This window comes from Lepidochelys olivacea (genome assembly GCF_965140295.1).
Source record: "Lepidochelys olivacea isolate rLepOli2 genome assembly, chromosome: 1".
NCBI lineage: Eukaryota > Metazoa > Chordata > Testudines > Cheloniidae > Lepidochelys > Lepidochelys olivacea.
Genome location: NC_140411.1, coordinates 64,918,886 through 64,943,492, shown reverse-complemented (window position 1 = coordinate 64,943,492; position 24,607 = coordinate 64,918,886). Strand labels below are relative to the sequence as shown.

Here is a 24,607-nt window from a genome sequence, read left to right as displayed (position 1 = left end):
GTGGAGAGTTGATCATACTGGAGCCCCACTTCAGCATCCCTGCCGTGTCACTCGCAGGACTCTGACACACCCCTTCTTGCTGTTATTCCAAATGCGGGAAGGGTTCCCGTGTTCCACTGCTCCACCATCTTTAAGATGGTGGAGATTCTCCTTACATGGGGGATACTCTCTGGTGACAGTCTCAGTTTGCTTTAAGCGGCATGAAATTAGCTTGGTGGATCAGGGAATCTGCCCCTTTTAGTAGTCCCCTAGTGGGACTACTCAGTGCATGAAATTGAGCATGTGTATAAGTCTTCGGAGAGTTAGGGCCATAGTTTTCACAGTTAAAATCACACATGAAATGAAATAGTATTAAAGTCTGCAGCATTGCACAGCCACATCCTTTATGTTTGTTATACATTTAACAACATGGGGTGAAATCTTGGCTCTATTGAGGACAATAGGAATTTTGTGTTTGACTTCAGCGAAGCCAAGATTTCAGCTGTAAATCCCACCCTTAAATTTGCTAGCTCAGACTCCAGTGCCTGTGCAGAGCCCCATTGACTCCTACGGGATGTAATGGCAGAATGGAGTCATGTCCGGTAACCTACTAAATGATGCATTTATTAAGGAAAACAAGAATAAAATATACATACATGTAATGTAGCAGAGTTAACAGCTTAGGAATCTCACCTCTTTCATTTCTTGACTTTTGGTGACTTTAGCACTTTTTTGGATTTTTATGTATTTTCTTTTTTAGAAGATAGAGAGTCCCACATGATATACTACTTGAAGTTTTATGGATGTGTAATCCTTTAACAGTGCTATTAATACTTGTTCACTTCAAAGAATACAGCCTTAAAAGTGAAACTGTTCCTCTACCTGTGCAAAGGGCTTTGCGGGGGAAGGGATAGCTCAGTGGTTTGAGTATTGGCCTGCTAAACCCAGGGTTGTGAGTTCAATCCTTGAGGGGGCCATTTAGGGATCTGGGGCAAAAATTGGGGATTGGTCCTGTTTTGAGCAGGGGGTTGTACTAGATGACCTCCTGAGGTCCCTTCCAACCCTGATGTTCTGTACCTCTCAAAAGTTAACCAGGGATTACCATGGGGATTCACTTTCCATTTGTTAAAAAAGTTAGAGATGGCTTAGGAACAACTTCTCAACTAAGAGAGAAGGTCCAAGAGGTGCTGTGGACCTGCTCTCTAATTGCCTATTTCAAATTTTCCAGTCTTTGGCCCAATACATTTTGGGACATAACCTAGAGTCTATTCCAGATCTGTTCCAGAATCCTTTGCACAGTTTTGAGTTATCCAAAAATATACCTTTCCCTTTCCCCAAAATAGTATAGCACTACATTTTTTATTTAAATTCATTGTGTTGTATAGCCAAGGTATGTATTTATGTTATGTTGATAGTTTGAAAACTATCAAAGTGTATATTTTTATTGCAGATATTATGAATTGTGCATTCCCCAGTATTATATATTCAATAAGCCTAACTACTGCAGCTGTTAATAATTTGGAAGGTTAGCTGACTACAAAAGCACCAAAAACATAATTTCTGTTGTAAGTGAAGGCTTTGGGTCTGTAGAAATTTTTGCAAAGCCACAGGTAACAGCCTGATCTATTTTATCAAACACTGCAGTCGAACTCATTAATAAATCTTGTTTTGGACCTAGAATAGCCTCTCTAACCTGTCCACAAAAACTTGTGCAGAAGAAAACCTTGACAGCACAACCAAGCACCATGGTAAGGCTGGACTTGGTTTCTAATGCTCTCTGTTTCAGAACTTTTTGCTTTGGTTATTTTGTTTCTGATTGTGCATAAATCTACCTAAATTTTTTTCTAATTTATTTATTTGTTTGTTTATGTTTAGGGCTGATTACTGGAAATCCCAGCCAAAGAAATTTTGTGGTTACTGCAAGTGCTGGATAGCAGACAACAAGCCTGTATGTTGGTCTAGTTAGTGTGATATTACGGATTCTGAAGTACTAGAATTTGAATTGTATATATAATATATTAAATGTTATATTTGAATATTTTTTTCAGTATTGCTTACTGACATGTAAACTAATGTTTACCTAGTGTTTATTTGTTTGTTTTAAATATGCCTTTGTAAGCCATGTTAGCTATAAAACTAGGGGAAAAAAGACTTGCAAATTAAGACCTGGATCCTGCATTAAAAATCTCTTGTACTTCCATGGACCTCAATGCAAGACTGGAGCCCTAGGACTTGATTCTGCATTCCTCATCCATGTGTAAAAGGTCTGAAGAATCAAGTTCCATTTTCTCAGGCTCCATAATTTGAATTTTGCTCCACCTTGAAGCAAGGTTGGCCATTTCCTGGGAAACACTAGCCTGGACAGGACACTGGTAAATACCGGAAAAATAAAATAATTATTAGAAAATACTAATGAAAATTACTGAAAAATATTTCGCAATATGATAATAGCTTTGCAGTATATATAATATGTATATAATACTGAAAACTGAAATATGAGTTGACATGTATAATTTCCTTGAGAAAATACTGAACCAATATGTATACAGACATTCCAAAGTTCAGAATTATATTACAGATATTAGTATTGCGCCTACTGCAGTTCTACTTTTTATTTTTACAACCCTAAATTAAGCTCCAAATCTACTTCCTTATTTAATTTGATAATTTGAATATGTAACTAAAGTGAAATGTGATGTGGTATGCATTAATGAAACAGTTTTTAAAACAGAAAATGTCTTGAATTGGAACTAACTAGTTTTTTCTGGTGCAGTAAAACTATGATTTTACCTAGTAAAAACCACCCAGGTAAATACCATGCCCATCATTGTCTTGAAGCTAAGCCTCTGTGCAGATCTTCTAATGTCAACAGCAGGGGTTCTCAAACTGGGGGTTGGGACCCCTCAGGGGGGTCGCCAGGTTATTACATGGGAGTCGCGAGCTGCCAGCCTCCAACCCAAACCCCGCTTTCCCTCCAGCATTTATAATGGTGTTAAATATATAAACAAAAGTGTTTTTAATTTATGGGGGGGGTGTCGCACACAGAGGTTTGCTATGTGAAAGGGGTCACCAGTACAACAGTTTGAGAAACACTGGTCTACAGGACCTGCTGTGGACCTTAGAATGTCAATAGGATCCACAAGCGCACAGTAGCGTTGCCTCCTTCCTGCAGGCCTTCTAAAGTTGGTGCTCTAAGCACTTAAGACCAAATTGTCACTTTGAGGACGCACCATTTGCCATGTTGGTACGCCAGGCCTCCAGAAGTACTTTTGAGCCTTGTTTGTTGGCAAGTGCACTAGCACCTGGATTAGGAGGTGATTCCTACAACTCTAAGAGCTCCTAAACTCCCCACCACTTTCCCACCACACCTCCCTCAGTGCTCCTGCAGGACTCCTAAGCTCTTCAGGCTTCTGTTTTCCCTACTCTATCTGGCAGCCTTTTTGGTTTAAAGGCTCTCCAATTGTCTTCCTAAATTATCCACATCCTACTCCCAGTCTGCTTGATCTCCTAGGTTACATACCTGGATTTCTGCTCCCAGTCTCAGATTTGCTTAACTGCAGAGTTTTTAAAGTCTGGAAGAGCTCAGTAGATCTTAATATGATCTTCATGAGGCCCATAAGTTCCTACTGATCCAGTAAGGTCTATGATAAGTCCTATAGACTTGGAAGGTAAAGGGGAGTGGAAATTGAGATATGAATCCTGGGGGCATAGAAGGAAGCTCGAGAACCATGGACCATGCAAAAACCCCCATCTACACAGGGCTGCCTGCTCTTTAATTTGTTTAATACATTTTTTTTAAACTAAAACCGCATACAAACCATCTGATGTCATTGAGATCCAGTCAATATAAAACTTCACCATGCCATTTTTCAGAATATAACTGCATTTCCATTCTTTCTACTGCTGGGTTTCTTTTATGTTAAACTTTACTTTGTATTTCCTAAGTTTCTAATGGTTGGATTTTTCCATAACAATTTTTACCTATGTTATTGTTAAGTACATTCAGTTTTAAGTCCAGCTAAGTTTTTCTTCTTGTCTGGGTATATATTTGTAGTTTACCAAAGGAAATAAATTTCCTGCAAATTATTTTTTCACTGTATTTTAATTTACTTTTTTCCTCTTTAAGAGCATTGAATTTCATGAAAGGGGAAAGAACCATAAGGAAAATGTGGCAAAGAAAATTAGTGAGGTAAATTGAATTTTTCCTTTTTTCTCTAAACATTTAACTTTTTCCCTTTTATTTATGACTTTCGTCTATTTCTTCTCCCCTCCCTCCCCTTTTTTCTAAAAAAAATTGTAGATTAAAAAGAAAAGTATGGAAAAGGCAAAAGAAGAAGAAAAAATGTCAAAGGAATTTGCAGCAATGGAGGAAGCTGCACTGAAAGCATATCAAGAGGATCTGAAAAGGCTTGGAGTTAAGTCAGGTAGTTCCTATAGCTGCCAGAAAAGGCTTAAAGGCAGCAGTAAAGAGAATATTGAACAGGACTTTCTTTTTGTATTAGTTTTGTAGAAACTCCAGGATTGTGTTTACATTGGCAAAAATGGGACATATAATTTACCACAGTGTTAGCAATAGTGGAAGCTGTTAAGTTGTGTAAGCAGGGTTTTTATCATCATGTCTTCTAACTCTCAGGACAGTTCAGGTGGGAGTTGAGGTTAAACATCATGGTAGAAAAAGTGCCTAAGCATTATCTACTGTACAGTTTCTATTATTACATTTACTGGTGGAGCTGCACCAGTCATTAATTATGGGTCCCAATTTTCCCAATGGAGACAAGTGCATAGCTAATAGTTGAGCTTTCACCTATCACTTAACTGAGTCCTTTTTTCTTCTTTTAATCTCCTCCCATTTTAAAGCTGAGCAGGTGCTTTTGGTCTGTTAGCATGAGGGTAAACTACCATTTTTTGTAATTTAGTCCTGTTAGTTTGAACCCTCCATGGAGACTGTCTCCTCCGGTTTCTAGCTTCTGTTGACTCCATGCTCAATAGCCCTGAGGTAATCCTTGAATTTAGATTTTTCAGCTTGTTGTTTCTCCTGGTGATTCTTAGACTGATTCGTAATAGTATAGCCTTACACTGAAAAGCTTTTGGTATTTAGTATATCATGAAAGAAGAAACTACTTTGGACTAAGTTGATATTTGCTGTTGCCTATATGAGGAATGCCCAATAAGTAAATTCTGATTATAACACTGAAAAAATGGGTGTTATTTTCTTTAAGATTCTATAGGTCCCAGTTCAACACAAAGTAAACAGGAGGAAAAGAAAGAAAAGAAGGAAAAGAAAAAAAAGAGAAAAGACACCTCAGAAGCACCATCAGATGAAACAAAGGAATGGGTGCAGGGACTTTCCCCTGAGGGTTACATGTATTACTACAATACTGTAACCGGAGGTAAATAATAGCAAGGAACAAATATTGATCTAATTATTCCCTCTAACCAAAGCAGGGCGCCGTACACTTTGCTAGCCTTCCGTTATCTGTGTTATTAGATTAATTCTTAGTGTGTGGACAATTATATAGAGTCCACATATTATTATAAATTCATGACTTTTATAATTATGTGAGAGTGCCCAGAGCTTAAGATGGGCCCTGTTGATATTTTATTAATCAATAAATAACAGGAGAACTCATGGACATTCCTAAAAGTTCTTGACACCCTACAAAGTTTATATTTAAATGCACAAAAGGGCAATCCCATTTCCACCCCCAACCCAAAGAAAGGCAATCAGAATCCACTTTATCAGGACTCAGGTATAAAATGAGTAATTATTTGAGTACCAATAGTATCTCAAGGATAATGAGATTAGACTACGATTACTGGGTTTCTTGTTTACCTGCACAGGATTAAACTGATCACCTTATTTGGGGTCAGGAACACACTGTGTTGATAGGGCCTTAATGAATGTGTTTGCTGTGGAGCACTGAAGGGTCCTATATTATGATTAGATGGGTATATTACACACCGTTTCTTGCAGGCACTGACATTGGTGTAATTCTCAGTCCTTCCTAATTTCGAAACCGTAAAAATCTTGTGTTTCTCAGTCTCTCCTGGCTGATTGTCCTATAAGAAGATATTTAAAATGTACTATAATTATATATCAGCTATAATGCAATAGAAATTTACAAGTCATAGTAGGCCAGATTATCATATTCTTACTCCACATTTAGTCTCAGTTACTTCAGTGGGACTACTCTTGGGTTACTGTTCAGAGGAGTAAGGGGATCACAATCTGACCCAGTGTGATTTCTTTTTAGATGAGTAATACATATATTACTCATGCATGCGTATGCATACACATCTGCAATATGTTCTAGTCGACTATTTGTCATAATGATTGATAGTAAACATTGAAATGGTTTTATAAATAATAAATGAAATATGTTTCTGTTTAAAGAATCACAGTGGGAGAAACCTGAAGGATTTCAAGACAACTCTCGAAACTCACGAACGGTAATCAAATGTTATTTGTACTACTTCTTTGTTCTTATGGCTTTCTTTACAAAACTTTTTGCTGCCTACTTGGCTTATCTCTCATGTATTATTCACAATATTGAATTCAAACAACCTATATATTGTGGATCTTAGAAAAATATATTGTAGCTTGAATAGAGCTGTGAAACCTACGGTTAAGGTTAAAACTCAACTTTCATTACCAATTCCTGTTTTCAGTTGCAGATAACTTTTTAAAAATTATTCTTTTGGAGTCAAACTTTTGATGCTTTGTTTCAGCCAAAAAAAGCTGAATCTTTCTGGAAAAAATCAAGCAAATCCTGTTCCGCCTTTTGAAAATTAATCAACACAGGAAAAAAAATATGTGTTCATATTTTAAAATAATTCATAAGATTCCTTTGCTTGGAAATGGCTAATGTTTTAAACTTTTTGCATGTGGCTAGTTCTCCTTTAGGAAACATTATTTGGAGGATATACATGCAGTGTGTGTGTGTGTATGTATATGTATATGTATATGTGTGTATATGTACATATATATATACACACATGCACCTAAAAACTATGTTAAAAGAATGTTAATGTTGCAAAGTCAAGTACTCAAAAGTTAAGAAATGCCAGAATTAAGTTTGCCTGAGCAATTCCAGCCCTAAGCAATTTAAAATTTTGCTTGTTTCTTTTATGCACATTAAATAACTTCTATTCGTTTTTTGAAACATTAATTGCAGTAAATGCTATGCAGCTATGTCGTGCAGTATTTGTGGAACTCCATAGTGCTGCATATTTGTGTTTCTTGCAGCTATACAGTTGCAAAGTTGTGTTTTTAATTCAGCTCCCTGATTTTAGGGTTAAGGTTTTAGCATATCTAATGTAGTGTTGCAGTTTATGGAGTTGTGCAAAACGCTGCAGAGTTGTTATTTTCTTGTTTAAACTACACTGAGGAAATTAAATGGAAAAACTAATAATAAATAATATGTGTTAAGATTGCAAACATAAGCAAAAGAAGTAGGAAATACTAAAAGCAATGGTGCCTTCCCCATGGTGTATGTATGCTGGATTACTACACCTCTACCCTGATATAATGCGGTCCTTGGGAGCCAAAAAATCTTAGCGCATTATAGGTGAAACTGTATTATATTGAACTTGCTTTGGCCTCGAGCATTTCCATTATTAATAGTCACTTCCCGCCCCCTGACTGACTCCTCAGAACTCCCAACCCATCCAAACCCCCCACTCCTTGTCCCCTGACTACCCCCTCCAGAGACCCCCCCGCCCCAACCACCCCTCCCAAGACCCCACCCCCGTTCTAAGCCCCCCTGCTCTTTGTCCCCTATCCGCCCCCTCCAGAGGCCCCCCAGTCCCTAATCACCCCCAGGACTCCACCCCCTACCCAACCCCCCTGCTCCCTATCCCCTGACTGCCCTGACCCCTTTCCACACCACCGCCCCCTGACAGGCCCCCGGGACTCCCACACCCTATCTAATGCCCCCATCTCCTGACTGCCCTGCTCCCAGAACCTCCGAACCATCCAACCCGCCCTGTCCCCTGACCGCCCCCCGAGACCCTCTGCCCCTTATTCAACCCCTCGGCCCCGGCCCGGCGCCCTTAACACGCCACTCAGAGCAGCGTGTCGGAGCCAGACACGCTGACGCACTGATCTGCCGGAGCGCGTAGCCCCGCCCCCCAGAGCTCTGCTTAACCATGTTATATCCAAATTCATGTTATATCGGGTCGCTTTATATCAGGGTAGAGGTGTAATTAGGTTCAGAGATTCTCCTTGCTTTACAGGCAGCAGAAAGTTAACTTCCTGAAGAAAGAAGAGCTCTGTGTAGCTCGAAAGCTTGTCTCTCTTTCACCAACAGAAGTTGGTCCAATAAAAGATATTACCTCACCTACTTTGTCTCTCTGTATGTCCATCAGCATTTATATAACTCTTACCACTGTAGTAGCTAAACTTCAGAAAGTTAACTTTCTGCTTAGACCTCACATAAACATACCGGGTGGCGTAATAAACCAGTGTTGTATACTGAAGTTTAGCTACTACAGTGGTAAGCGTAATATAAATGCTGATAGACGTACAGAGAGAATATCTTGACAGTTGGCCTTAAGGGGTTCTTGGGTCATAACATGCTTAAAGTTAAGCATCCGCTTAAGTGCTCTGCTGGATCATGGGTAGAATGCATTGCATAGCTTTAATAGATCTGTGCTGTAATAGAAGGGGCCAAGTTATGCCACAGGCTGTTTTTTGTTGTCTTCTTTCTAGTTATGCAAAGCAATTTTTCTTTTGTTTCCTCTTATTTAAACTAATGTACTGTAAAACCACAAGAATAAAACCTTGAGGAAGCGTGTTCACTAGGGGCTGTTTTTCTTCTCTGAATCAACTGATTTCATTTCACCAGCATATAAACGAAGATTTCTATATAGCAGGGATCGGCAGGGTTCCTGGCTGCTTCCCGCAGCTCCCAGTGGCCGGGAATGGCCAACTGCGGCCATTAGGAGCTGCGGGGAGCCGTGCCTGCGGACGGTCAACGTAAACAAAATGTCTTGCGGCCCACCAGTGGATTACCCTGATGGGCTGCGTGCCGATGGTTGCCGACCCCTGCTATATAGTTTGTGCAAAAATGTTACGAAGAGAATCTTAATTTTTTATTTTCTTGACTTTTAAAAAAAATGCAGTCTAGCATTGCATGAAGTCAAGACTATTGCATATGTGATTAATTATAATCCCATATACATTAATGTAAAAATAACATTGTGGGCTAGATCAGTGTGCAGCTTAAGGGAAATTTCAAAGGTTCATGTCCAGTATGCACTTCTTAAACAGTCATGACTTTGTTATTAATCTAGTGTGAAAATTAATATATTTTCCAAATAAGCAAATGCCTTAGTCCTCAGTGAGGACTATGTCCATGTCAAGTTTCAGTCTTCAGCCATTGTTGCTAAGCCCTGTGTTGGAAGGAAGGAAGACAAGTGTTGGCTTAGTTTTGTTTTCAGTTTGGAGTAGGGTTTCTTCAAGTTGTTTTTCTCCAACCCTCACAAAACTTTAAATCTGCTGGATGGATTTTTCTCAGACTTTCTGAGAACTTTTCTGTTAACTTTAGGTCAGAAACCAACTATGGAAAATGTCAACTCAAGCAGTGAATGTTTTGGAAAGCCACAAGCATGTGAAAATAATAATGGGTTAAGTTGTAATTTCAACTGTTTGGCAACCTTAACTACAGTGATTGCTACTGAGCAGCCGCTTTTTAAAAACTAACTATTTGTATATATGTGTGAAATATGTGTACCTGTAGAGTGTCTGTGTGCATTCTTGCACGAGTATTACTTTAAGTTATAAGGTCCCTACCTAACTCCCAGCAGAGTCAATGGGGAATTTTTCCAAAAACTTTAATATGAGTTAGAGCAGGCCCTAAAAACATCATAATTACCATGACAGGAAAGTACTGGAGGGCTGAATATCTTTATAGTTTGTCAGCAATTATTTGGTTAGTCATTAAAATTCATTCCACTAATTCAATTTCTGTGTGTTTTCATTAGACAGGAGCATGGGTGGAAGGAGTCAGTGAAGATGGTCAGACCTACTATTATAATATAGAAACAGGAGGTAAGCAACATCGTTTTCACAATTAAGCTCTGTCTGGAAAGAGATGGTTTGTTTTGTTTTGTTTTTTTGTAGTAAAACTTTGTTAGAACTATTTCAAACGTTTGAATCTTTTGAAAATGTAGTAATGGCTAAATTATGCCTGTTGTTTAACTGAGTGTTTCCCTCAGCTGAGAATCATCTGATGCTGTATGCTTTGTTAAACCACTCCTAGTTTTGCTGGCCTACAGACAAACTGTTGCATACAGATGAATGGTTTCTTCACCATCCTGATGGCATGGAAACATAATAATTTCATATACGTCTACACATTCAGTTTGTAACTGTGAAGTATGGGTAGTCCATATACATAATGTTATTTTAAAAAATCTTTGTTTGGAAACCAAAGAGGAACAAGCGCTTGTGGTTTTTTTGTGTGTTTTTTTTTGCTGTAACTTTAGTGCTGCTGTTGTTGTTGTTTGTTATTATTAATATTATAGTAGTGCCTAGGAGTCCCAGTACCTCATTGTGCTAGATGCTGTACAAAAAACAGTCCCTGTCCCAAGAGCTTACAATCTAAGTGTAGGACAAGAGACAACAGATGGATACAGACAAACCGATGGTGGAGTATAAGGATACACTGAGACAGTATTGGTCAGTATGATAGGCTGTTGTCTCAGGATGCCAGCAACCTAGTTGTCAATTTTTTTGCAGGCTTCCTGGCAAAAGAGTTTGAAAGGGGATTTAATTCTGTGGTTTTTGCGGGGAGATTCTCCCAAGCATGGGAGAAAGCATGCTGGTGCTTATTTTGAAAATGTAACAAGTGGGCAATGGCTGCTGGCATCTTCAGCCGATCGGAGGAAAGAGTCAATCATTTGATACTGAACGAGAAATGATAGGAAGGGCGGGGATAAGTTGTGAAGGGTCTCAGAAGTGAAGACAAGTAGCTAATGTTTGATTTGATAGAGAAGGAGAAGACAATAGAGGGATGAAAAGAGAGGGGTGACATGGTCAAAGCAACAGGCTAGGGAAATGATCTTTGCAGCAGCATTCTGAATAGATATCAGTGAGGCAAGATTGTGTTTGTCAAGGCCAGAAAAGATAATGATGGAGCAATTGATGAGACACAAGATCATGAGAGCCAGGCCAAGTGCGTTAGCTGTGTGGAAGGATAGGAAAGGCCATATTTTAGCGATGTTATGCAGAAAGAATCTTAGACGTAGCCCTCGTGTGAGGACCTAGAGAGAGGTCCCAGCTGAAGATGATGCCTAGGTTATGGGCCTAAGTGACAGGTAGGATGTTGATGTTGTCCACAATGATTGAGAAAGGAGTCGGGGGAAGAGCTTGCAGGTGAAGATTAAGAGCTCTATTTTAGACATGCTGAGCCTGGGCTAAACCTCCACCAGTAGATGTCAGAGAGATTGGCTGCGATATTAGTCTGGACAAAAGGGACAGATCTGGAGTAGAGAGGTGGATCTGTGAATCTTCCACACAGAGATGGTACTGAACTTGTGTGTATGGATGAGATTACCGAGAGATAAGGTATAGATAGAGAAGAGAAGGAAAGCAAAGACAGAGCCTTTGGAACCCCCACAGACAGTTGGAGGGCAGATGAGGAGGCTCCTCCAAAGAGCACACTAAAAGAATTATTAGAGAGGTAGGAGGAAAACCAGGAGAGGACAGAGTCATGGAAGCCAACGGAGAACAAGGTTTCAAGAAGATGATCATGGTAAACTGTGTTAAAGGTGGCTGAGAGGTCAAGGAGGATGAGGATGGAGTATGGTTCTGAGATTTGGCTAGGAAGAGGCGAGAGCAAAAGGTCAAGGAGTGGAAGCCAGATTGGTCAGGGTCGAGGATGGAATTGGAGAAGAGAAGCTTGAGACAGTGATTGCAGATAACATGTTCAGTGAGTAGGGCTCTACCAAATTCACATGAGAATTTGGCATGAGAAACGCATCACAGACTGTGAAATCTGGTCTTCCCCTGTGAAATCTGATCTTTTGTATGCTTTTACCCTATACTGTACAGATTTCAGGGAGGAGACCAGCGTTTCTCAAATTGGGGATCCTGACCCAAAAGAGAGTTGCAGGGGGGTTGTGGTATTGCCACCCTTACTTCTACGCTGCCTTTAGAGCTGGGCGGCTGAAGAACAGCAGCTCCTTGGCTGGATGCCCAGCTACGAAGGCAGCGCCCTGCCAGCAGCCTCTCAGAAGTAAGGGTGGCAATACCCATACCATACCACCCTTACTTCTGCACTGCTGCCTTCAGAGCTGGGCAGTTGGAGAGCGGCGGCTGCTGACTGCGGGTCCAGCTCTGCAGGCAGCAGTGCAGAACTAAGGGGAGCAGTACCACAACTCCCCCTACAATAACCTTGTGACCCCTCCATAACTCCTCTTTGGGTCAGAAATTAATCAAAATTTCCGATTTTTAAAATCCTGTGACCATGAAATTGACCAAAATGGACCGTGAATTTGGTAGGGCCCTATTAATGAGCTTAGAGATTAAAGAACGGAGATGGGGCATTAGTTGGAGAGGCAAGTCTGGTCAATTATGGTTTTTTTTAAGATAGAAGAGACTGAAGCATGTTTGTACTCTGAGGGGAAAGAGCCAGAGGAGAGTTAGCGGTTAAGAAAAAAATAAGGGGGGAATGAGAGTGGGCTATCTTCACTGATACACTTTATATACTCTCTCTAGCAAGCTTAAATTTCCTAAAATAGAATATATACAACTTGGGAAATTATAGAGTAAGATTTAGATTTGAAAATAATCCAGCCAGTGAAGGTGAACCAATTTCCCCATTACTTCAGTAGTGGATTGAATTTTATATTTGACCAGTTATTTTATTATTGATCATACATGTATAATTATCTGACATGAGTGTAGGATCAAATAACAATAGCCTGGATTGTTTCCTCCTACAGAAATGCCAGTGGGAGAGATATTGCAGAGATCCTCTAAGAGTTTTTCTTAAACTCTTTTCTTGCATAATATAATGCAGCTTTCTGCACACCCCCTCAGAACAGGCAACTGTTCTGTCTCTAAACCCTACTGATCTTTGTGACCCATAGTAGGATAGGACTGGCCATGTGCAGATTCTCTGCTTTTGTCCCAACTGTGGGGTCCCTTTGTGCTCCCAGGCAATATAACTACAATCAAGCCATATTGCCAGGGACTCCTGAGCCATTAAGCTGTTCTTAAAACTCCACCTTAAAAGGCAATCCCCAAGTCCAGAGGGAAGGATAGAGTGGAAAGATAATGCAGCATAGATACAGAGGTCTGTGCTCCAGGCTTGGGTTGGGTCACTGCCCTCTGAACAGGGTCCTGCGGTACCAGTACCCAAATGTTTTGATGGAAACCGCCAGAAGTTCAGGGGGTTCCTGAACCAATTTCCTCTCTTTTTTTCCACCGGTCAGGCCAGGGTGGGACTAGTGATCAGTTTGCTTGCTGGAAAAGCACTGGATTGGGCTTCCCCGGTGCTGGAACAGGACGGCCGGGTGCTAACAGACAGGAACACCTTCCTGCGAGCATTTTCTGCATGTTTTGATGACCCTTGTCAGACTCGCCCAGTAGAAGCCACACTATGAAGGCTCCAGCAAGAGCAAGGGTCAACTGCCTCGTATGCTGCCCCATTCCGTCACCTCATGGCTGACATTGAGTAGAATGAGGCAGCCCAAATTCAGCCTTTTTGGTGTAGCCTAGGTGAGGAGGTAAAGGATAAGCTAACCTAAGTTGAGACCCCAACCCACTTGGATGCTTTTATTGACCTCTTTCTCTGCATCAGCAACCAACTGTGTGAGAGAAAGGAAGACAGGAGGTGTACTCTGCCGCCACTTTGTTCACACCCCACACCAGAAACCCCAGGGTCCAACTGTGAACTGATGCAGGTTGATCTAGGTCACCGATGCTTGACCCTGGAAGAAAAGAAACAATGACCACACAGAAACCTATGCATTTATTGCGAAGCATGAGGACATGCCATTGCCTCTTGTCCATTATGGACCTCAACCAACAAGGGATTGGGAAATGAGCAAGCCCAGGCCCTATGGTTGGGAAGATGCGGCCTGGGCACCATCAGGGCTCTGGAACTGCTCCCCAGTCCTCAAGAGAAACTTGATCCAGGACATGCAAGTCCTCCCCACACTTCCAAGTATGAGTAAAGTTACATACCATGAATGCGGCCAAAGTGATTCCCCCTTAGTGGGCCCTGATTGACTCCAGGGCTACCAGTAACATCGTAGACGATAAAGCTGCTTGAACACTACAAATCCCTCTCTGTTTAAAGCCTACATCAGTCCTTGTAGAGGCAATAGATGGATCCATCCTGTCCCCAGGACCAGTAACGCAGAAAACAGAACCCCTAGAGGCAGTAATCCTGGCCCATTGGGAAGTGCTACAGTTCAGTGTGAACCTTTCAACTCTGCAACCTTTCATCTCTGCACTGCCTCCTAATTCTTGGCATCACCTGGTTGGAGCAGCACGACTCTTGCATCTCCTGGCGAGAAAAAAGGGTCAGCTTTCCCTGGGAATACTGCGGAAGAGTCTGCCTGCGTGCAGCTGGCTTCAAGCCTCCAGTCCCCATTTCCTGTAGCCAATTGGAAACGACAGCACCTGTGGGGGAATGCAAGATGGTGGCGGCTAACCAGGAGTGACTTCCAAGCCTGAATTCCCATCTCTCTGAAGAGTATTGGGATTATGCAGATATTTTTGAAAAGAAAAATGCAGACACGCTACCTGTGCACCAGGACAACAACTGCCCCATAGACCTGCAGCCTGGGGCAAAGGTCCCTTATGGACATATTTATGTGACGTCCAAACTAGAACTGGCAGCCTTTTGTGTGTGCTTCCAGGAAAACCTGGCCAACGGCTTCATCCAGCACTTCACCTTCCCAGCAAGGGCTTCGGTCCTTTTCATTAAGAAAAAAGACGGAATGCTAAGCCTTTCTGTAGACTATTGGGCCCTAAACCAGGAGGTGGTCCAAAACTAGTATTCCCTGCCCTTAATATCAGAGTTACTAGGTCATGTGTGGTCTGCCAGAATTTTCACCAAACTGGACTTCTGGGGTGCTTACAACCTAGTGTGCATCAGGGCAGGAGTTTAATGGAAGATTGCCTTTCAGACCCTGCTATGGGTACTTCAAATATTTAGTAATGCCATTCAGGCTGACAGATGCTCCTGCAACCTTTCAACACTTCATGAACAACGTATTTTGAGACATCCTGGACCAGTATGTAATCATCCATCTCAATGACATACTTGTGTTTTCAGATAACCCTGAGCAGATTTGTTAGCACATTCATTCCATCCTGAAAAGACTGCAGAAGCCTGGCCTTTTTGTGACATTGGAAAAATGTACCTTTGACCAGCCCTCCACAGAATCATTTCCCCAGAAGGAGTCAAGATGGACCCCCAAAAGGTAAAGGACATCCGCAATTGGGCAGTGCCCTATTCTCTCCGGGAGTTACAGTTCTTCTGGGCTTTGCAAATTTTGCCAACTGTTCATTACAGGTTTCTGAAGGTAAATAGCCCCCATAACCAACCTACTCTGCAAGGCCATCAAATTTGTTTGGACACGTGAAGCTTGCCATGCTTTCAAACAGCTCAAGGCTGCTTTCACCACTTCTCTGCTACTTGCACACCCAGACTCAGCCCAGGCATTCATAGTGGAAGCCATGCCTCCAATGTAACCATCAGGGCCATACTGTCTCAGAGGCTCACAGCACGTGTTGCACCCCTGTACTAACTACTCCTGAAAACTCACCCCTGAAGAATGGAATTATAAGATAATAGTTAAGGAACTACTCACAATTAAATTAGTCTTGGAATACTGGCACCATCACCTCGAGGGAGCCCGACACCCAGTACAAGTCTTTTCTGACCTTAAGAACCTTGAATATCTGTGGAAGGCTCAAGCCTTGAACCAAAGATAGCTCAGGTGGGCATTATCTTTCTCTCAGATCGATTTCATTATCACCTATCACCCGGGAATCAGAAATGGGACAGCCAATACCCTATCCCAAAAGGGGAATACTACCAAGAGGGCAAGGGGCCGGTAGTGGGGCGGCTGCCCCACTCCTGGAGGACAGGGGTTGAAAGCAGCCTTGGAGAGGGCTGTAGCTCAGAAAAGGAGTGAAAGCACCTGAGTGAGTAGCTGACCACAGGTGTGGCCAGCTCAATTAAGGGTCAGCTGGCCCTGATAAGAGGGCTGGGGGCCAGGAGCTGAAGGAGTCTTACTTTAGTCCTGGAGTGGGAAGGGCTAGCTGCCTGGGAGCAAGGTATCTGAAGCAGAGCAGTGCTGGGGAAAAGGGCAAAGAGATCTGGGGAGCTTCAGCCTGGTAAACCTCCAGGCTGCAAGCCTTGGTGAAGGCCTACAAAGGTACTGGGTCTGCAGAGGTACAGCCTGGGAATAGGCAGAGACAGCTCCTTGCCAATGATGAGTGGCCATGACAGACTGCAGTCTGCCCCAGTGAGTGGGGGCTAGATGATGACTGGCAGTAGCCACTGAGGCAAGACCCTGGGGAGACCCAGAGTGTGGGGTACTGTGGTGGGCAGAAGTCTAGAGCAAAGGGCACCGGGGTCCAGGAGGGACACGGGGCCAGCGGCAGACGAGACACCGGCCTACGGAGGGCGCTCCGTATGCTGGAAAAGAGCTAATTCCCTGGATGACCAGCAGGAGGTGCCGTGCTGGTGAGTCATCACTTCGCAACAGGGCCTAATCAAAAAACACCCCATCTTCTGAAAACTCTCTAATTCCTTAGTGCCACAATACACCAATCACAGTTTTAATTACACTGTTAAACAATATTAAAATACCATTTATTTAAATTTTTGGGGTTTTCTATACTTTCAAATATATGGTTAGGGCTGTGGGCTCTGGGCTTCAGCCCAGCTCAGGGCTTTAGCTCCCCTTGGGGCTCAGGGCTCAGGGTTTCTACTCCCACAGGTCTCAGAGCTTCAGCCCTTCTCGGGGCATGGCGCAGGGCTTCAGCCCAGTTCGGGGCTTGGAACTTCAGCTGTTCTCAGGGTTCGGGGCGTAGGGCTCCAGCCCCCTTGCTGCCGGGGAAGCTGCAGGCTAGAGCTGCTTCAGCCCCTCCACTGCCCATGGAGCTGCGGGCGGAGGCTTCAGCACCCCCGCCCTCCCCGCTGCTGATGCCTTCTGCCCCGCCAACAGGCATGTGATTAACACGTTAAAAAAATTAACTCGTGAATTTTGCTTTCAATTAACCACAGGCGTTAACTGTGATTAATTGACAGCGCTAGTTTGCACAGGTGCCAAATTTCCAAAGTGCCAGGGGGTGCTCAAGCCCCGGCTCTGCCCCAGACTCCGCCTAAATTCCATCCCTTCTTCCAAAGCCCGACCCCTGCCCCACCTTTTCTCACCCCTGCTCCACCCAAGCGTGCCGTGTTCTCACTCTTCCTCCCAGAGCCTCCTGCCTGCATACCGCGAAACAGCTGTTCGTGGCAGGTGGGAGGCACTGGGGGAGGGGGAGACACTGATCCATGGGGCCTGCAGGCAGGAGGCAGTCTGCGGCGGGGGGGGAGCTGATCAGGGGGCTGCCGGTGCGTGCTCAGAAGCCACCATTTTTTCTCTGTGAGTGCTCCAGCCCTGGAGCACCCACGGAGTCTGCGCCTATGCTAGTTTGAATCTTTAACAGAGAACTTTTTTCCTTGCATGTCAGAATTTTGAGTTAAATACGTGGAAATAAAGAGGTTTAAGCAATCTAACTTAAAAACCCTTCTTCACCTGCAAAAAAAATGGAGCTGCATCCTTCTTTTCATTCATTATGATGTATTAAGAAGATTTGAAAGGATGGCTTTGTTTCTTCTTTTGTTGTTGTTTTTCCTTCATATTAGAAATTCAGCACTAGTCTAGGCTTGAAAAAATTCTAGGATGGAGAACTAGTGAAATAATGCCAAAAGAATGAAAGTTAAGGAAAGTGATTTTAGTGATTTTAGTCCATTTCTTGTAAAAACTCTTCACTTTTTATTTGTTTGTTGTTAACACCTATTTAACTGTGATAACTAATCAACATTTTGGAGAAATAAATTCTTTCCAAATGATTAAAGAACCTGCCCTTCACTTAAATCTTCAGAGCATAGAAAAGACAACATCTGAGACTACTGACGTTCTCCAGAAAAAACAGGGAAAATCAGACTTGGCAGTCTTGATATTTCTAAGGAAGCAGAAAAATAACTCTTCCCAAGCCTTTATGTGACATAAATATGCAAAAAGATGGGTTTTGGTTTGGGGGTTTTGTAGGTTTGTTTGCAGGTCATTTGTCAGTGTTCTCTTTTAAATTCCAGTTTGTATTTTATCATTTGTGTTTTGTTGCTTTTGACAGTTCTACATAGATGTGTAACCTTGAACAACTTCTTTGTAACTATTTTGCTTGGTCTTATTTTATACCTGTCGGATTTTGAGTTACCATTCACTGTGACCATCAGACAAATATTTGTGATTTTAATTTTCAGTGCAATTTAACTCTCTTGGAGTACATGTCCTCTTAGTTAACCCTGTGTTCTAAAGAAGGGACATTGTCAACAAAAGCTCTGTTTTGTTGTTAAGAGCTTTGAAGGCCACCAGATGTCATTACAACACATCTAAATAAGAAAGCTTTTGCTCTTTGAAGATAATAAATCTTAGAAGTGCATTTGTTAACTGTTTTTAATTAATATGTCTAAAATATGAAAATGTCAAAAGTATGATAGTTTTTATTAATTTGAGTGTTCCTTTCAAATAATTTTTTGAGAGTCAGTGTGCTTTCCAATGTTATAAAACTGATTTGGCTAGTCAAATAGAATCTGTCTATGCAAACTCTTCAGCTAATTGCCAACTCTTCAAATGAATGCTGGAAATTACTTGGTTTTTAACTTAATAGTGGAACATTTTATTAAAAGCAGTGCATTTAAAGCAATTAAGTGATGACATTGGGATTTTCAATATGATGGATACATCCATCACACCACCTCAGTCAAGAAGTTTACTGGAACATCATTGTTTAATTGAAAATAAGGTCATGTCCCTCAGCTGTTTGAGGGACTTCCAATAAACCAGGTTTGGATATGTAAACACTGCTGTTTAATTAAAGAGCCTTAGTTCTACTGTATTCTATTGAGTCAGCTAGCACTGAGGAAACCAACAGACTTTCAGTCTGCAGATAGGGATGCTGGCTTTAAAATCTGTGGGGAGGGCTGGGACACCATATCTGACTATGTTACAGTAATGAATGCAAGAGATGGCGAATGCATGGTCAAAGGTATTTTTGTATTGGGGAACAGTGTGTTATAGCTGTGTTCATTATGTTCACAGTTACATGCCAAAGAATCCTAACCCATTATTAGGGTTGTTATAGTTAAATTATCCAATCTGAAAGGAGAAATAATGTTATGAAAAGTAAATAATGTATAGTAGGTTGGACAGGTTTAATTGAAGTATTTCTACTTTAAGGAAAAGAACAAATGCATAGTAGAGGACAGTATACAGCAAGTCTTGTCATAAGTTGAGTGGAACTGTCATGAAACTTGTGTTTAAAAATAAAACATTGAAAAAGTAATTTTGAGAAGTCTAGAAAGAAAACACGAGAAAAAAAGAAAAGTGGAAGGGCATATGCTAAATTCTTTACTGCATTTTTCACATCGAGCATATGGTACTGCTTAAGGCTAATGTTGTCAAAGTGGAGCTCGTGTAAGGTCAGAATTAAAACATGAATAATGTGACTGTCCAAATATGTTGAACAGTATCAACGTGGAAGAAGCCTGATGGTTTTGTTTCACCTTCGTATGAGAGCAATAAAGATGACAATCATCCTGAAGAACATACCACAGCAGATTCAAAGAGATCTGAATCAGATGCTGAGATGGGTGGTAATAAAAGTGAGGTACAAAAGCCAAAAACACACTTAAAGGTAAGTTGTTTGGTTTTTTTCCCCATCAGATTTACTTTATGTACAATATTAATGTTCCGGAATAAAGTGATTTCATCTTTTTGGGTGTCTATATTTATTGTAGTTAGGTTAAACCTTATTGACGTTGGTAAGAATTAGCACTTCATAGTGCTTGAAAAGCAAAATAAATAACTGGTCATCTATTGGCACATCAGCAGCCCTGTTACACCATGGAAGGTAGACTCTTCAATGTAGGTGACTTGGATGTAGCTAGAGGTGCTCATGGTTTCCAAGGAAGGGCATTGGCCTCCCAAGTAGATGATCCTCAGATTGATATTGACTTCAATATAGGGCTATAATTTTTGGCCCATATTCTTCAAAGGTATCTGCTTACAGTGGGACACTACAAGATCATGGCTGTTGTCTGAAAATTTGACACTTACAGGCTTTCCCATTAATTGTCTGTCAAGACCAACAGTAGGATAAAGGTAGTGTCAAAACTAGATGTTATGTCTTCATACTAAAGTTCACAATGAGGGCTGTAATTTTAGGTGTGGGTAGATAAAATTTTTCCAGTGCCTTTTATTTTGAGTCCAGAAACAGCAACTTGGGCTTCCCAAGATACTGTTTTCATTTAAAATGTGAAAATACCCAGATACAAATGCTTTATGGTATTATTCCAATTTTCTTCCCCACTGTGTGCAAAACTAGTCAAAGTTCTACCAAATGTTATCCATAAGAAAGTATGCAAAGAACATTTAATTAAAAAAAAAATTAAAAGCATATATATATATATATATGATACACATTTACAAAACAAATTTCTATGTGGTACTCCACTCATTTTCAGCTGTGTGAGATGGGAACTTTTAACTATAGCTTGTTCTAATGATTGTTTTTCTTGTGTGTGTATTGAATGACTGTCTCTTTCTGAATGAAGTAAGACGCTTGTGGCAAAAAATATTAAAATTCTACTAAAATATTGTTTCTTTATTGCTTTTGGTTTTCCTTGGTTGAGAAGTATAAATAATAGATGTGTGAAAGAGCAATATTCTGTTGTTTCATTTCGGCATTTTTGCTGAAAGTGGGGTGTTTTCCTCCTTAGATGAAAAGAGACAGCGATGACGAAACAGAGGAAGAGAAACCCCCAAAAGTTAAAAAGATAAGCCCTTATGGAGAGTGGCAGGAAGTTAAACAAGAAACTGATGTTGCTCAGGATGAGGCCCCGTCAGTTCCACAAGCTACCTCCCACAATGTATCTAAAAAGACAAACCCTTATGGTAACTGGGAGGAAGTTACAGAAAAGGAAGACCCATAGTAAGTGCCCATTTACCATAAGTATTTATCAGATGTCTGTCACCTTGCTGTTCCAGAGCCCTATCTATAGGGCCAAAACCTGAATTCCTCACTCGGGCAATATTAACACTCAAGTCAATGGGAGTTGAGCCTGAGTAAAGATTTAAGGATTTTACCCATGGTGAGTATTTAAAAAGTAATTTTCATTCTTTTTTAATGCTGAAGTTCATTATAATCACAGGGTAAATTTACCAAATTGCTGGTGATGGTGGTTTTCAATGGATTTAGCATTCAGATGCCATGGGCCAGATTTTTAAGTGTAGTTTTGTAGGTCGCATTCTGGGTGTGAATGCAAATTGGCATGCATACAATTTTTTCACCTTTAAAAATTTGGCTCTGTGTATATATTTCCTAAAATTGAGTAATATTTGATAAGAGAAGCAGATGATGCTTGTTGAACTCTCTGTCTCTCTCTCTCTCTGTAAATTATAGGTTAAATCCTGCTACACGGATTGCTACATAACTAGTAAAATCAGTTATTCTGCTTGCTTACACATTCATTAGCTAAAACATGACCATGTGGACTCATGTATTGGAGGACATGGTCGAGCCTTCCCATGTTGCTTCTCCACAGGCAGCTAGAAATGGAGCTTGAGCTTTTCAGATAGCTGTTGTTGTTTGAGTTTCCCATATGATCTTTTTATAAATGAATTAAAATAGTGCATTTTACTAGAGTAAAAATAGTCACTTATTATTAGTACAAAAATATCTTTCAATATTAGTAGTAAACAGATTTACTAGTTGCTACAAATTGCTTGTGTCATCCTCAAACATATGGGAATTTGGTACTTAGAGCAAGGCAACTGGGAGTCAAGACTACTGGGTTCTTTTTAATCCTGTTATGACAGAGCCCATGGAATAAAGTGACTCTTCTGATTTTTTTTTTTTTTTTTTTTTTTTTTTAGTGTAATGACATTTATTTATGCATGCATTCTCTGTGACTTCTGCAGTGGCCTGGGGGCCAGCTGCTCAGGTGGTCCTGGGGACAGCCACACCTGCTGGTGCTGGAGCGGCTCCGTAGCCAGCTGCACCGGCACTGCTGGAGTGGCCCCCAGAGCCAGCAGCACTGACTGCTGCTTGGGCGGCCCCAGGCAGCTGGCCCCAGGGACAACAGAAGCAGTGGCAGGTGGGAGGCCCTGGGGGCAGCCAAAGCAGCAGCTGCTCGGTGGCCCCCAGCAGTTGGTGCTGCTGGCCCCCAGTCCCCCATCACCAGAGCAGCATCCCCCCATCTCCCTAGAGCAGCGGCCCACCCCTACCTACCAGAGAAGCACCCCCCTCCTCACCCGCTAGCTAAGATTTAGTCAGGGGTATATAGCACAAGTCATGGACAGGTCACGGGCTGTGGTTTTTTGTTTATTGCCCATGACCTGTCCATGACTCTTACTAAAAATACCTGGGACTAAATTGTAGCCTTATTTATTATGGATATAACATCTTTGAGGCTGTGCAGCAGGAAAGCTGTACCAAACTAATTACAGTTTTTTTGTCTCCAAGGGCTTGCAGTTTAGTGGGGAAAGCTGGAACTGTGTGGAACAATACAGAAACAGTGGCAGCTGATGATTGCAACTCAAACCTTTATATTTCTTAGTTGTTAGGTTTAAGGTCTTATCCTGAGGACTGCTGGTTACCTGCAGCTCTGGTTGACTTCAATGGTGGGTGTAGCTGCTTGTCCACTGTTCAAAGTCAAGCTCATGTGACCTGATCCTGTGTACATTGGCAAAACTCCCTAATCATGTACCAAAAGATTGTGCCCTTTGATGTTGATCCTGCAAACACTTAAGCACCTGCTTAACTTTCAACATGAATAACAATGTTGACTGTTCTAGGAATTACATGAGCAAAATACTTACATGCTTGAGTGTTTGCAGGATTGGGGCTTTAGTTTGCTATTTGCCAGCTCACCCAGGGAAAATACAATATTTATTTTAATGCCAGATTATCATGGTCATGATGAGGATGGGCAAGTAAACTTGTGCCAAGATTATAAAATTTCCTAACAATTTTGTCAGGCCGCTATGAAAATAAAAGTGCTGTCTGCCATCTGTGGTGCCATTCTTGTTCTGTCATCTAGCCATTATTTTTTTTATCTCCTCTCCTAGTGAAAAAGTGGACTTAGAGCTTCCCAGTACAGAGAGTGACTATCTCCCTCTGCCAGTGCTCCAGGTTCCAGAGGATGCAAAAATGATATTTAAAGAAAAAACAGTCACCTCCCTTGGAGACCTGACAGAAGAGGTGCCGATCTTCAAAAAGAGAAAATTTGAAAATGGAAAATCAAGAAATTTACGACAAAGACCAACTGATCAGTAATAATTTAACAAAGCATTGTAGATGCTGTTTAAACTAGCGAGGGTCAAAAGTTACTATTTTAAACAAGCTTTTTTTGAGAAAATGTTGGTTAGAAATTAAGAATTTATGGTATTCAAAAATGTATTGACCATGGATTGTAATAAATTTTTTATTTTTATGTTAATATGATTATATTTTGTTTTCTGAACGGATAATTGCACAATTTATGCAGTGGTGTAAATGCATTTATTTTTTATTTAACCCTGTTATCTGAATTCAATTTGCTCAGTGTGTGCTACTTAAAATACAATATAATATATAAGATTTTGATTCCTCTCCTAGATATATAGGAATACATTCATGCATAACTTGGAGAAATATGGTACAGAGCATGTGAGTGAACACAAGGAGTGGATAAGTGGCAGTCCACTAGTACCCATGTACTAGAAAGTAGAATTAAGACCCAATATGGTATAAGCAGAGTGGCCTTCCAGCAAATATGCTTTGATTTAATGGTTACAAAATTGAAGGTGATGCAAGTGCAACCCACTGCAAGCATAGCTTGAGATTTTCAAAAGAAGGGTAGGGGAGTGAGCCACACAGATGCCATTTATTTCAAAAGCGAGTTTAAAAACTTTTGAAAATCTCAGTCAAGTTTTCTAACTTGGATTCATGGAAAGCAAGTACATACATGATAAATATATTGCAAGTATACAGAGAGTCAAACCTTGTTCTGATTAATCTGTTTTTCATGATACCATGGTAAGTCCCATCTCTGTGTCACACCTCTTTCTATGGTATCTTCCCCATTGTGTTTTTTACTATATATTTGTGTGTCCATGATTTTTTCTCCAGTTACTTGGAGGAACATTTATTTTCTTTCTTCTCTCCATGTTTTCTTTGTCTGTTTCCTTGCAAGTCAGGAATGGTCACACACTAGTTTCATGAACAAGTCCTTCAAAGTTGGAGTCATGCTCCAATGCACGACACTATTTTAGTGGCTGTTGCTTGTGTGAATTGTTCAGATGAGTGCACTGCCTAGCTACACAGTGCCAGATTACTGATCATAGAATCCGG

General features: G+C 41.2%; 1 protein-coding gene across 1 annotated transcript in view; it reads left to right on the top strand.

Moving 5' to 3' along the window:
- Nucleotides 1-23,670, top strand: part of WBP4 (WW domain binding protein 4) — a 31,225-nt gene extending 7,555 nt beyond the window's left edge. The window contains exons 2-10 of the mRNA XM_084624293.1: nt 1,855-1,927; nt 4,106-4,168; nt 4,280-4,403; nt 5,199-5,369; nt 6,374-6,429; nt 9,964-10,030; nt 19,743-19,909; nt 20,994-21,205; nt 23,344-23,670. Coding sequence (XP_084480419.1) covers nt 1,855-1,927; nt 4,106-4,168; nt 4,280-4,403; nt 5,199-5,369; nt 6,374-6,429; nt 9,964-10,030; nt 19,743-19,909; nt 20,994-21,205; nt 23,344-23,551 — 1,141 coding nt within the window. The 3' untranslated portion in view covers nt 23,552-23,670. The remainder of the gene's footprint in view (nt 1-1,854; nt 1,928-4,105; nt 4,169-4,279; nt 4,404-5,198; nt 5,370-6,373; nt 6,430-9,963; nt 10,031-19,742; nt 19,910-20,993; nt 21,206-23,343) is intronic.
- The last annotated feature ends 937 nt before the right edge of the window (nt 23,671-24,607 follow it).